Source organism: Struthio camelus, chromosome 3 (genome assembly GCF_040807025.1).
Source record: "Struthio camelus isolate bStrCam1 chromosome 3, bStrCam1.hap1, whole genome shotgun sequence".
NCBI classification, from domain to species: Eukaryota; Metazoa; Chordata; class Aves; order Struthioniformes; family Struthionidae; genus Struthio; species Struthio camelus.
In genome coordinates, this window is record NC_090944.1 from 101,772,782 (window position 1) to 101,785,849 (window position 13,068).

Sequence of the window (13,068 nt, forward strand, 5' to 3'; positions counted from 1 at the left end):
TGCCTTGCAAACTATCTGTAGCTAATGAAAACATCTGTAGCCAATGCAAAATAGTATTTTACAAGTATTTTAAATCCTGAATTTACCAGAATGTAGTCAGCTCTTCTGATGTGTGTGAAACATTATAATTTCCAATACAGAACTAAAACATGAAAAATACTTTACTTTTCAGCATCCTACTAACAAGTGTCCTATTTCTGTTAGTAGTGGGCCTGCCCTGGTAATAGAGAGCCTTTTCTACCAATAGACATTTAGGCTGGAATGAATGGCAGTGAATTGCAGCACTTTTAAATACACCAGAAAGAGGCACCATTGTAGACTTAAAGCATGGTTACAGTTGCTTTTGTTCCTGGTAGCAACTTGTCTTTTACCTTGCTAGTCACCAGCTTTGCCCACATACAGCGGGACCTTCAGTTGACATGAGAACCAATTCTTCCTGTGTGAGTGGATGAGTTTTTGGAGCCGGAAAACTGTGGAAGCCACAGTGCCATACCTTGGCACTGTCCTTAATAAGGTATACGCAGTTTCCAGAACCTCTCTCCTAAAATTTCACACATCATTGGCGCCAACATGCACAACCAAAGACTTTCCAGGCTCAGCATTGTGCAGCTGACATAATCCCACCTGCTGAGTAAATTACTTCGTTCTCTCAATCTCCACAACTTCAAACATTTCTGATAGTGGAATAAGTTACTCCCACAACCTTTTTAGCACCCTAGGAATGACGTGACTTCTAAGCAGATGATCCTCCTCTTCTGTTTTGCATTGGGAGAGGGCCCTTTTGTAAAGACCACGACCCCTCGCCTCTCTGCGGTCTCCCCCGCCAGGACGTTGCCGCCTTTAGTCAGCCAACAAGAGACAAGTCAGCGGTTTGCCCTTAAGCACCGTCATTCCTTGTATTCCCTGCGGCCGCTCGCTCGTGCCAGGCTGGTGCGCACCGCTCCCTGCCGCCCCGCCGCAGGCCGCCGCTGAGAGCGGGCCGGGACGCGGCGCGGCGCGGCCCAGCGCGGCCCCGGCTCCCGCCGCCGCCGGTGCCTTGCCCGCGGGGCCGCGGCCGCACGCACACGCGCTCTCGCGGCGTAACTGCCGCGTATGCCGGTGCGCTCCTCTGTTCGCAGCCAGGGCAGGGCAGGGCAGGGCAGCCGCCGGCCGGGCAGACGGGCTGGGGACGGCGAGCGCAGCCTGAGCGTCAGCGCGCCCGGGAAGACCGCTAAGGGGCCCGGGGCGCGCACGGAGGCGCCGCGGCTGGCAGGCGAGCCCCGCCGGCGGAGGGCGGCGGCGCGGGGGCTTGTTTACGAGCGGCAGGGCGAACTCCCGCCGCGCCGCCCGGGCCGGCGCGCCGCCGCCAGCCGTTAGAGCCGTTAGCGCGGCCGTGACGGGCGGCAGCGCGGGCCCCCTCCCGCCGCGCGCCAGGAGCGGGCGCAGCCAGGGCTCCGCGCCCGCCCGTCACCCCCGGCCCGACCCCGCGGGACCGCGGGCCTGGGTGCGGGGACGGGACGGGGAGGAGAGCTGCGTCGCGAAGGGCCGGGAGGGCGCCGAGCCGCTCCCCGTCCCGGATCCCCGGGCCCCGCTGCGGGGAGGCGGGGGAGGCGGAGGCTCTCGCCGCCGTGGCCGGGGACGCGAGGCCCCCCTTTCGCGACTCCGCCGCCGTCGTCGTCCTGCTGCGGCTGCTCCCTCCACCGCCAGTATCCCCCGGAGGCAGGGATCCCCCCCGGCCGCCTCTGGCGCGGCGGCCGGCCCGTCCCCGGGGTCTGGCGCACCCGCCTCGCTCCGCTCCGTGCTTGGAGCCCCAGGCGGGGGAGGGGCAGGGGGAGGCGGCGGCCGCCGCTGTGGGGCCCAGGCTGCTCCTTGCCTTTGCTGCGTCTCTCCCCAGCCCCAGAATCTGGGGCTGCGGGGGGGAGAGGAGGAGGGGGCGGGGCCAGCCTCAGGGGGAGCCAGTGAGGAGGCGCGAGCGGGCAGCCGGGGCGGGGCGAGGGCGTTCGCCGCCCAATGGGGGAAGGGCAGAGGGCGCACTCGGAGCGGGGAGAGTCGCAGGCAGGAGGCGAGTCGGGACTCGGGCAGCGAGCGGGGCAGAGCCGGCCGCTACTACCGCCGCCGCGCCCAGGGCTGGGAGCCGCTCGCGCGGGGCGCCGCCGGCGCGCACGGGGCCCGCCCGCCCGCCCGCCAGCCAGCCGGCCGGCCGGCGCGGGACGGACTGAGGGGCGCCGCTTCCCGGAGGGGGCAGCGGGCGGAGCCGTCGCTGCCGCCGCCGCCTGGAGCAGAAGTTTGGCTGAAGCCGCCGCTGCCGCCGAGAGAGGAAACTTTCCTCGGGGGGCCGGAGGCGGGGGCGGCGGGAAGGAGCCGCCGCGCGGCGGGTTCTCGCGGCGCGCCCGCAACCGCCGCCCGGCGCGGGGCTTCCGCGAGGCTCGCCCCGGCCCAGGCCGGGCTGCGGCGGCCGGGATGTACCTGGCAGCGGTCTCGGCGGGGAGGAGGCGCCCTGGCGGAGGAGGCGGCGGCGGCTGGCACCTGGCGGCGGCGGGGTGGCTGGTGCTGCTGGCGCTGCTGCTGGGCGAGTCGGGGACGCGGGCGCTCGTCTGCCTGCCCTGCGACGAGTCCAAGTGCGAGGAGCCCAAGAGCTGCCCCGGCAGCATCGTGCTGGGCATCTGCGGCTGCTGCTTCATGTGCGCGCGGCAGCGCAACGAGAGCTGCGGGGGCGTCTACGGGCTGCACGGCGCCTGCGACCGGGGGCTGCGCTGTGTCATCCGCCCGCCGCTCAACGGCGACTCCATCACCGAGTACGAAGTGGGCGTCTGCGAAGGTGAGCGGCGGCGGCGGCCGCCTCCGCGGCCCCGGCCCTCCGCCGCGCGGGGGGGAAGAGGGGAGGCCAGGGCGGCTGCGCGGGTCCCGCGGGCGCGGAGCGGCGCTGGGTGTCCCCGCAGCGCCTTTCCTTCGCCTCTCGGCGCAGGTCCCGCGCCCCGCGGAGGGGACGTGCGCGGGCCGACCTGTCGGGGGTCCTCGGGGTGGGGTGGGGGGCGCCGCTGGGTTGCCCCCCCCCCCGGGGTGGGGAAGGCGCTTCCCGGTGCCCGTACTTAGGGGATTTCCCTGCTTCAGTCTCGCTGGGGGGGGGGGGGGGGGGCGGAAAAGGAGGCTGAACTCGCGGCCCTGTCGGCAGCCCTGCGGGAGGGGGGCAGCCTGCCTTTTCCGGCGCGCTGGGCACCGGGGTTCGCGTTTCTGCCGCCGCGGGGCCGCGCGCACGGTGCGCTCCCGCCGGCTGTACGCGCTCCCTGCGCCGCGCTCCCTGCGCCGCGCTCCTCCTGGCGCGCGTGCCGCCGGGCAGGGTCCGCCCGCCAGCCAGCGGGGGTGAAGCCGTATCCTCCGAGCCTGTTTGCTTCCTTCGTGGTCATCTACGAGTGTGATTTTTTTTTTTTTTTTTTTTTTAAAATCCTTCCCCAAGCCTGCCTGCCTAGGAAGCTCCGTATTAAAAAGTGTTAGCCTTAATTTTGGTAGCCTAACGTAAGGCTCTTCCAGTTTCGCACGCGCTCTCGTTAATAACTCACTGGGCTTGTTAATTGCTTATGTCAAGTCGGTCAACTGCTGATACCCTAGGAAAACTCCTTGCTGAGAAAGTACTTGAGAGCAGTTTGCCAGATGGAAATCAGCGGAGGTCAGTAGTACACACATGATGTCTGTTCCGGATTCCTCCTCTGTAAGGAAACACAAAAGGCTGATCATCTGTTGTAAAGTTTTCCTTCCTGTTCCTGTCACTTAATATCTCCCTGCCTGTCTGCCTGCACATATTTGATAATATGATAAGACATGTATTTTCCCTGCTCATGCATCCAGGAGGAGGGAGGAATCCCTATGGCAGGACTCTTCTCAAAGTCACTGTTGCTTCCTGCCTCCTTCTGCATTTTGTACTAATTCATCACCTCCTAAGGAGTAGTTCCTGAAGGAAGGGGGCAGGGGGGGACGACCCACCAAGTCTTGTAGCTATCAGAATTCTTAAATGTGCTGGTTTTCTTTTTTATAATTTAAGAAATGACCAAAAAAGACTCTTTTAGTCTTTCTTGTCTTCTCTTTTTCCCTCTAGTTCCCTTTTCCCTCAGGAAAGGGAAAACATGGCGCTGTAAGGAGATTACAAATAACCAGTAGTTTGTAGTATGTATAAATGTATGTGAGACTTAGGAGTGCGAGCTTCGACAGTTCTGGAAAGTAAGAGCAAGGCTTTGCCTCTTGGCCGGTAGAGGGCGGTAGAAAGTCCAGAAAGCTGTTGAGACAGCATCTGTCCCAAAACTTGCATTAAACATGATACAGTTTTAAGAGAACTAAAAACAGGTTTTCTTTTCTTAGTGGACAGCTGACCTTCATTCTAGCACTGATTACTAATTTAGAATTCCACTCTCTCTCTTCACAAGTAAATTGCAAACCACAGCGTAACTAAAATGACAGGCCAGTGTATTCTGTGTATACCAGAACAAATATCATCAGCTTCACTACAGTTGTTTGGGTAGGATCAGCTTTAGGATTAGACTCTGTCTTTAACTCATTAAAAACGGTCCTAAGCTACTTCCAAAGGCTTGATTGACTCCCTGTTGCTGGATATGTACGTTGCCATACTCTATGTATATAGCACAGTTCTCTGCTTGTACTTTTCTGTTTAAGAAAAAAAAAGTATTTCAAAAATCCTACTTAGTTTTGGATAAGTTTTTCTTGCATGTTTTTATTTAAAAGCGTAGCTTAAACTACCTTTTTATTTATTATCGGAGGAACTAAAAGTCTGCAGTCATTAAACGTCTTGACGTTCCAGCTCCCTTACTGTATCACAGGACGGACGTCTCTGGCAGTTTAGGAGCATTTCATTCCTTTGAAGTGATGCAATCTGTACGTCGCTGTAGTTCAACTCATAACACGTCCCATATACTGTTGAAAATGGTATGAAGCATTTGTCGGCAAGATTGCATTTCAATTACTGTTGTGGTTGGAAACTAGTTCCAGCTGTCCCTATAGTAGTAGTTGGTGAGATAACTTATCTATTTAATTTTCTCTATCTTAAATGAAAGAAGCATTTGAGCTGAACTGTCAGCCTAATAAATGGTACTGGGATACGTATTACTAAATTGTCAGGAAACTGCTTCATGCTAAGCAACGATAGTAATGTAAAACAGTATTATTCTTAATAGTATATGTTGTGCATGAGGAGGGCAACAAGAAGAGGAGGATGTAATGTACTACCTTTTGGTCACATTAAAATAATAATAATAAAAAAGAGCTTATCAGCCTTAGTGACCTGAAGAGTTATGTAGTTTATGGGCACTTGTGAAACAGACATTGGATATCACTAGTCTACTATCAGTGGTACTAAACATGTGTTTCTTTCATCTGTTAACAAAACACACTTTTTTTTTTTTTTTTAAATCCTATGTAACTTGGGAGTGAAAACTCTTTCCTGCCCCAGTTCTTGAGTGAGGAGGAAATGGAAGTGTCTTATAGAACTATGTGAATAGAAATTGATGTTCTTACTCTTTCCTGTCTCCAGCTGCTTCTTTCACTTCAATTTTTTACACTGAAATGACCCCTACTGGCTACAGTTATAACTTTTTTTCTGAAGCTTCAGCAAGTGTCTTAGCGCAGAGTATCAACATGCACTTTGCTATGGAAAACCTTATTTTAAGAGCTGTAATTAGAGTAGGTAAAAATACTTGTCTCTTATCTTGGTATTGATATTTCAAATGGTAATACTAACGCACTCATCATAGCCGAACTGTGACACCTGAAGTAGAAATTTGTGGAATCTGTCAATGGTAGCTATTCTCTTCAAAACTAGAAATGACTTCTTTGTTAAACCATCTTTTACTGATGAAATACCTGAAATACTAGTTTCAGGTTCTTTTCTTCATCCTTCTAAAACCTGAAGAAAATCCTCATCCGTCTGATCACTTCAACCACTCAGGTCTTTATGTAGTTCTGAGACTGAATTTGTGGCGTTTTGCAGTTGTACGTAAAATGTTCTTCCCAAACGTAGTTGCAGACTTAGAGTCTTGGTGAAGAGCAATTCTTAAGCGGGCTGCCCCAGGCATAGATGGGGCAACTTTTCTGAAGGGCGATCTTGAGGTTTTTCTGAACACCTCCAACTTCTATTGACTTTGTAAGCTGTTGAATTAATTTGAGGTAGCTACAACTAGAGCAGGCATCCAGTCCCCAAAACTGTCTTTGAACAGAGGAACTTTGAAGTTCAAAGCAAACGCTGCTCTTGCTCTGTCTTTGAGACTAGTCTGCGAACCACCTCCTGATCTCCAGAGCTCACGAGCCTCGGCCGCTGCGGTGTTCGGTTGTGCACAACTCCTGCTTTCTCGGGCAACGGCAGAGCTTTGGAAGAACTGAACTGAAGAAGCTGGCTTTCTCTGTCAGAGTATTTCTTATCATAAAGACTTTCTTGTCTGTTTTGACGCTTCCTCAAGTTCTGGTGCTCTCAGGTGATGAGACCTCTATTTCTTTGCTAAACTGTTGTAGAAGAGTAACAGTAACATATTCAATAACTGAAAATTATCTGAAATGCTTTTTTTCTTCTTTAACCTCTGTAAAAGAAGCATAGTTGAAGTGTTTGTGAAATACTTTTAATGCAGAGTTAACAAAGTGATAGTTTCACCGTGTCATTAGGTTTCCTTAACAATATACTTCCATAAGTTAGCCGTTAAGTAGCCATTGAAAGAAGGGTATCACTTCTGCTCCAGTAGCTTACCAGTAGCATATAGTTCCTCCCCCTCCAATGCCTAGTAGAGTTTGATTGAGGTTCCCTTGAAAGTCCATGCATTAAACCCTTCAGGCTAGTGAGTTTAATCCAGCAAAGCTTTTTTTTCGCAGTTATTACTGTATTCTTGTCTTCTACTGTAGGTAATTTGAGGCCTGTCTGCTTAGTGCATGGCTTCTGAACCTTGGGACCATGAGAAGGATGCTAGAGCAGAGTGACTTTGGGCAAGTATTGGAAAATACTAACAGGTTGTATCAACTGGGGGGACTGTAGAAACTTGCCATGGTATGGCTAGTCTTGTTTTGTCTTGGGTAACTGCAGCTTTTTGAGAGCTTGGAGCACTGTTGTCTGATGCCTTGTTGGGAAGAGCGGGGAGAGCTTGGTGTGGGTGGTTGTGGGGGTGTGCTTTTTTGTGTGATGTTGTTGTTTTGTGGCTTCCCTTCCCTCCTCACCATGCAATTTAGGCTTACTGTGGACTATACTTTTCTTCCTAGAAATCTGTCATATAGTAAGATATGTAAGGGCACAGGCTGCTGTACTTATCAAAATGCAGTGACACTGAAGCTGATGAGAAGAAACAAAATTGTGAAAACAGCTTCTCCTCCCCCCCCCCCCCCCCCAAGTCTTTCAGTCTTTCAGATTTGACTGGGAAATAGTTTTCTTTCTGGGCATTGCATTTTGATTTTAAACGTCGCTGGTTTGGCTCCAATATTTCAACAAAAATGAAATGGAAAAGCTCAGAAGGTATGAGGAGGGATACTGATGCAGGAGTGGGCAGGTTTTTGCTGTTGTGGACCAACACAGTTAGTTTGAAACTTAAAATTTCACTGTGAATAGGCTGATGACTAAATATATGAACTTATATATGGCAAGTCTGTATTTTTGTGGTATTCTACCACTCTGGGAAATGTGTTCCAGCACTTTTTTTATCCATTTCTTTTAACTTGATCATGCATCGGGCGTCCTCTGCTGCTGTGAAAATTTTGCCCATACAGAAGGGCTGTTTCTTGAACTTCCTAAAAATGGTGCTACCTGTAAAAGCTTTTTTGTTTTTTAACTACCTTCAGTCTTGGCAGATAGTTTGGCTAGAATTAGTAAAATGATTACTTCTGAAATTTCTGCACCCCTAGGCATATTTGCTGCTTTAAATACCCTCTAGCTGATTCAAGAGTACTCGTATAATTTAACTTTTTGCATGGTATTTTGTTTAGTTAACTAAATGTCATTTTGGTGGCAGTCATATTATGTAACAATTAATGCATTAATATGAATCAGAAATGCCTGCCTTTTCCTCCTTCCTTTCTTTGTGTCTTCCCTCCCCTCCTGAGGATTCTTAATGAATAAAGTTTATCCTTCTTGCAAAAGGACCAAATACTTCTATTTCAACTGATGTAATAGGTTGTTTTTATAATGTATACAATGTCTTATGACTTGTAAGTTACTTTCACGTGAAGATTGTGTTTAATACACAAAAAAGTAAACATGGAAATGGTAAACTCTATGAAGTTTTGCCTGAGATGTCAGACTATGTCACTGGTTTCACGTGATAGTACTATGTTTTAACTTTACCTTTCGGGGGGGGGGGTGTGTGTGTATATGTATATATACATATACACATGATTTTGAAAATGTCTAATACTAGCATACAAAGGTTATCTATATGGAGAAACTTACCAGTAAAAGCTAATATATAATGGTAATTCTGTATAAAGGCCACCTTGATTAAATTCCACATAAGCGTATGAATTAAAAGATGGCCCCTGAGGCAGTTATCTAAATAATTATTTGGGCCATGTTTAGAGGATATAAGCCCGTGGTGATATATTAAGATGAACTGAAACAGTTCGCACCTTTGCCATAGCTAGTATTCAGTCCCCAGCAGCTTTTACTGAGTATGCTGTATATGTAATTTCTAAATCTTAAATTATGTTAATCCTTTGTGGGTCATGAGTGTGTAAATCTTACAGTAAGAAAATAAAATGGGAAAGCATGGGGTGGGGATAGGGAAAAAAGCACTGTATCACAGAGGCGTTCCCATCCCCATATGATTATTCATTCCGTGTACAACCTTGTGGTAATAGTGGGTTATTTACCTTTTTTTAATTAAAGATTCTAATGAGTGTAATCTTTCTGAATCCAAGAGTCCATTCTGTTGGGTCACTTGTCCTTAAAGTACACTTCCAGGTTTTGCTACAGAAGATGCTGTGCTCTGTTGAGGATTTTTTTCAGAAAGGCTGAATCCTCACTGACAAGCTGTTAGCAAAAAGCAGAGGTCATCCTGATAACGGTATTACGTGTGATAGTGTAAGACACGCTGCTTTGAAAATAGAAAGAGCCTAGCCTAGCTGATGCCTACCTCAAGTTGATATTAAAAAAACAAAAGAAACTCCTTCTCCTTTCCCTCCCCTTTCCCCAAACCCAGCCCTGCCTTCCTGCAGCTAACTCAAAATGCAGTTCTCTTTGTCTTTGAAGATATTATCAAATCATGGGGCTAAACATTGCAGCCCTGTCACAGTCAGGGTGTGTGGAAGTTGTTCTCGTAGTCTTGTGTGACTGAGTGCTTGGATGCAAGCTTCTGACTCTTGTAATTCCTGTGAAACCTCCACGTGTAATTTTGGCATTCAGTGACACTGCATGACTAACTTGAGGTAAAAATCCTTACTATTAAAAGAGTTTATATTCTAGATCTTTTATCATTATTTTGAGTACAGGCTTATTTATTCATAGTAATGTTCCAGAATTTGTCTTAGGCAAAATTTTTCCTACTGCTGTCAGCTTTGCTTCTGAAAAGCATTGTAGCAAACTGCCAGTCAGCTACCTGGTTGCACTGAAATCAATGCACGTAGCTGCATATGCAGGCTTTTGAAGTGCATGGGTACAGCATGCAACTTCAAAAAAAACAAAAAACAAAAAAACAAAACTTTAGGCTAAACACAGAAAAAGGACTGGGAGTGTTTGGCCCTTTCCTGAGGGTTTAGCAACGTTTTTAATGAGTTTTCTAAAGGTATAACAAAAGCTGCCAGGGTGGCTGAAACACTGCTTTCCATAAACTTTTTAATGAATGGAGTACTGGCAGAGGCGCTGTCTGACCACCCTGGTATGCTGTGTAATGTTTTCAGTCAACTATTTACAAACAAGATTTGGTTCTAAGTCATAACGTTTAAACAGCTTGTTTGCCAGTCTCTTGCAAATGCTTAAATATGTAGAAGGTTAGATTGCAAAACTTTCATTCTTACAGTTTCAAACTATCTTTGGGGCAGAAGGCTATGGGAAATACCATTCAATCTTATGGGGGGGGGGGAATCCCTAATAAAAAGGATGAGGGGAAACCTTAAAACTTGAAGGAGTTGGGCAAGCTACATGCTTTGGTTAACGCTTCCAGTTATCTCTCTGGTTTTCTCACGGCGTCTGTGGAGCATGTCTCATAGTTGAGCAGAAAACTGTTCTGCTTAAATACTTTTTGCATTCTTTAGTATGAAAGAACTGCCTTGAGATGTATTCAGTGAAAAGGTTTTCACAGCAGCAGCTCTGTACTGGGGACCCCTTCACCTGAGGTGCAAGTTCTAGTTTCTGTAGGATAGAGCAGGTACCCAGATTTGGGATGAGCCTTCCCTCCTTGGTGTTCCTTAACTAAATACTATGCTACACTTTCTCTTGCTAGTTTTGACCAGAAACTCTTATCAGGAGCCTGGAAAGCCCTTTTGAGCTAACATGCTTTCCCCGTTTGATCTTGAAAAGTTCACCCCTCTAAGGTGGAAAAACTGCCTTGTCATAAAACTTAGCAGTGTGTCTCACCATAAAACTTGCTGCAGGCTCTGGTCCTGATTCATGACTTCATTGGAGAAATAAGCTGAGAGATGGGAGATGATTGGAGCCAGTACATAAGCACAAATTCATTTCAAGGCTAGCCCTTCCTTCTGTTGCTTTTCAAGGTCTGGGGCTGGGTTTCAAGCATTCCTTAGTGGTGATTAGTCATTTCTATTGTTCAGCTTCTCCAAAACATGAATTTCCTTTCCATCGTTCTCTTTTCCTGTTCAAAGAGAAGCCAGAGCCTATTGGCAAGAACTATTTCCTTTTTTTTAAATTTATTTTAGAAAGTCTGTAGAATCCCTTCAGAGTCTCATACCATCTTAATGAATACCAAATACTTTTGTGTAAAAACGTTTAACGCTGCCTTAGAGTGGCAGTGGCTCAGAACTTGGATCTGGTTTGACAGGGAAGCTTTTGAAAGGTTGCCCCTCCCTTTCCAGCAGACAGTAAGAGTCTCACAGTAAGGATCACTTCTGTACCACTGTGAAATCCATTTCCCTGTCCTTCTCAAATGCAAGGTTTAAAAGGATGCAAGAAGTCTCTAAGCTGTAACTTAAAGTCTGTTTCAATTTCAGACTGGCAATGTTATTTGATGGGTTTTTTTCATGCTTTGAAAAGCTGGAAGGAGTTTGAGTAGTATACTACAGTTAAATTTAAATTACGAGAGCTCACTCATTCACTCGAGTTATGTTGCTTCCCCCTCCTCCTTGAATGACTATAATGTAAGCTGTATTGTTGCAGATGCAGTGCTTGGTATTCATCTTCAACTGTGATATTTTAGTGACCGTTCCAATATGCTTGCTGGTTTGAGATGCTACGTTGTCTGTATAAACAGTGAAGGAGAATGGCATATGGACGTCCAAAGAAGAGCTGACATTCATTGAACGTCCCGAAAGGAGAAGAAAAATGGGGGCATGGAAGAGAAGATTCTCGGGGGGGGGGGGTGCAAAAGTACCTGAAAACTTGCAGGAAGGAAAGGAAAGCAAAAACTACGGGAGGAAGGAGTCTCTGAAAGAGTCTTTCCTTGTATTCTTCAGAGCACCAGTTTTTAGATGATCCTTTCCAGGATGGGCATGATGAATGAACTGTAGTGAGCTACAGTGCATCTTGAAGGTGCACAATAAGGCTCCAGGTTGGTGGCTACCAGTTGCATACTGCAAACAGACATATCTGACTCTTGGAATAATGTAATGCAGATACTGGCTTGTAGGGCTACAATACTTGAACTTCATGATCCTATAGCTAGAAAAGCTTTCTCAGGTGTGTTTTGTCTTGCTTTTTCTCTCCATGGCCTTCCTCCTGAATCTTCTAATTCTACTCAAACCAAGGTATAAGCCCTGTACCTGCATCTCCTTCTGTGACTATATACCCAATTTGTCAAACTCCAGTTGCTACGTTCATGTGGTGTTTGGAGACATTGGGACTGGGAGTTGCAGTCCAGCAAAAATTCGGGTCACCGCACACTTGCGCGTAAATTCGCGTTGTGCGTGCAGCTGTAGCACAAGGCAGGCTCTGACTTCAGGCGAAGGCGGCGTACCTGCCTCAGTCGTGAGTATCGTACCTTGCACGCTTCTGTGGTGCTGTGTTGTGACTGCCTGTGTGTAGGATTTAGCATGGAAGAAGTTGTGGAATGCTACTTGTTGAACCCTAGAGGCAAATTTCTCAAACTGTGACTGTTTCTCAGACTGGAGCTGTTGTTTAAGGACCTTTATTCAACTTGTTAATGCTTTAATCCTCCTCCCTGCTTTAGAAGCATGCTAAGGCAGGACTTTGGAGTTCGGCAACCCTGAGCTGTACTTGAGTTATTTGAAAGCTGAAACATTTACTTTGCAGAAAGCAAGTGATTATATGAAAGATGGAAGAAAATGAAAAAGAACTTTGGAGTTAATATGATGGGTTTCACCCTGCCTTCCTTTTAGTATGGAAGCACACGTAACAAGAATTCAGTAGGTCCAAGACTTACTCTGTTGGTTTGAGTAAATTGTTGGCCTGAGTTTATTCTCTGAAAAGGAAACTTGCCTGAATGAGTTGGAAAGGGTGAGGAACTGCGAATGGAAAGGATTTGAAAGAGTGGCTTTCAAGCTGTAGTTACTAGATTACTTGAGATCTGTGAACTAATTCTTGGGGTGCATTCAAAAGGTAATTGGTTAGCTATATAACAACTATTCAACACAAACTGAGGACTGCTAGAAAGAGTGACCCTTTCCTCTTTGACCCTACCTATTCCTGCCAGCACAGTGAGAAAGATGGTAGAAGTTGAAACTAAAAAAGATCGGTCTGGAGGAAAACCAGCTGATTACTTTTGTTTGGCTGCTATTCAGCTGGGTTGTTTCTAAAAACTCAATGCTAAACGCTTACTTGATTTTTTCATTTTGTGTGTGTGTGCATCCTAGAAAGCAGCTAGCGGATTGGATGCATGTTGTTGTCCTTGCTTAAGACTTAAACCAAATGGTGAAGTAAAGCGTTCACAAATGGCTATGTTTTGATCCCTTCCTTTTTCATGCATACCTTTCACAAGTCTGGATGATATA

The 13,068-nt window shown here is 47.8% G+C and overlaps 1 protein-coding gene across 1 annotated transcript in view; it reads left to right on the plus strand.

The window, feature by feature from the left end:
- The first annotated feature begins 2,439 nt into the window (after nt 1–2,439).
- CRIM1 (cysteine rich transmembrane BMP regulator 1) overlaps nt 2,440–13,068 on the plus strand; it is a 222,526-nt gene continuing 211,897 nt past the window's right edge. The window contains exon 1 of the mRNA XM_068939360.1: nt 2,440–2,797. Within this exon, the coding sequence (XP_068795461.1) occupies nt 2,440–2,797 (358 nt within the window). The remainder of the gene's footprint in view (nt 2,798–13,068) is intronic.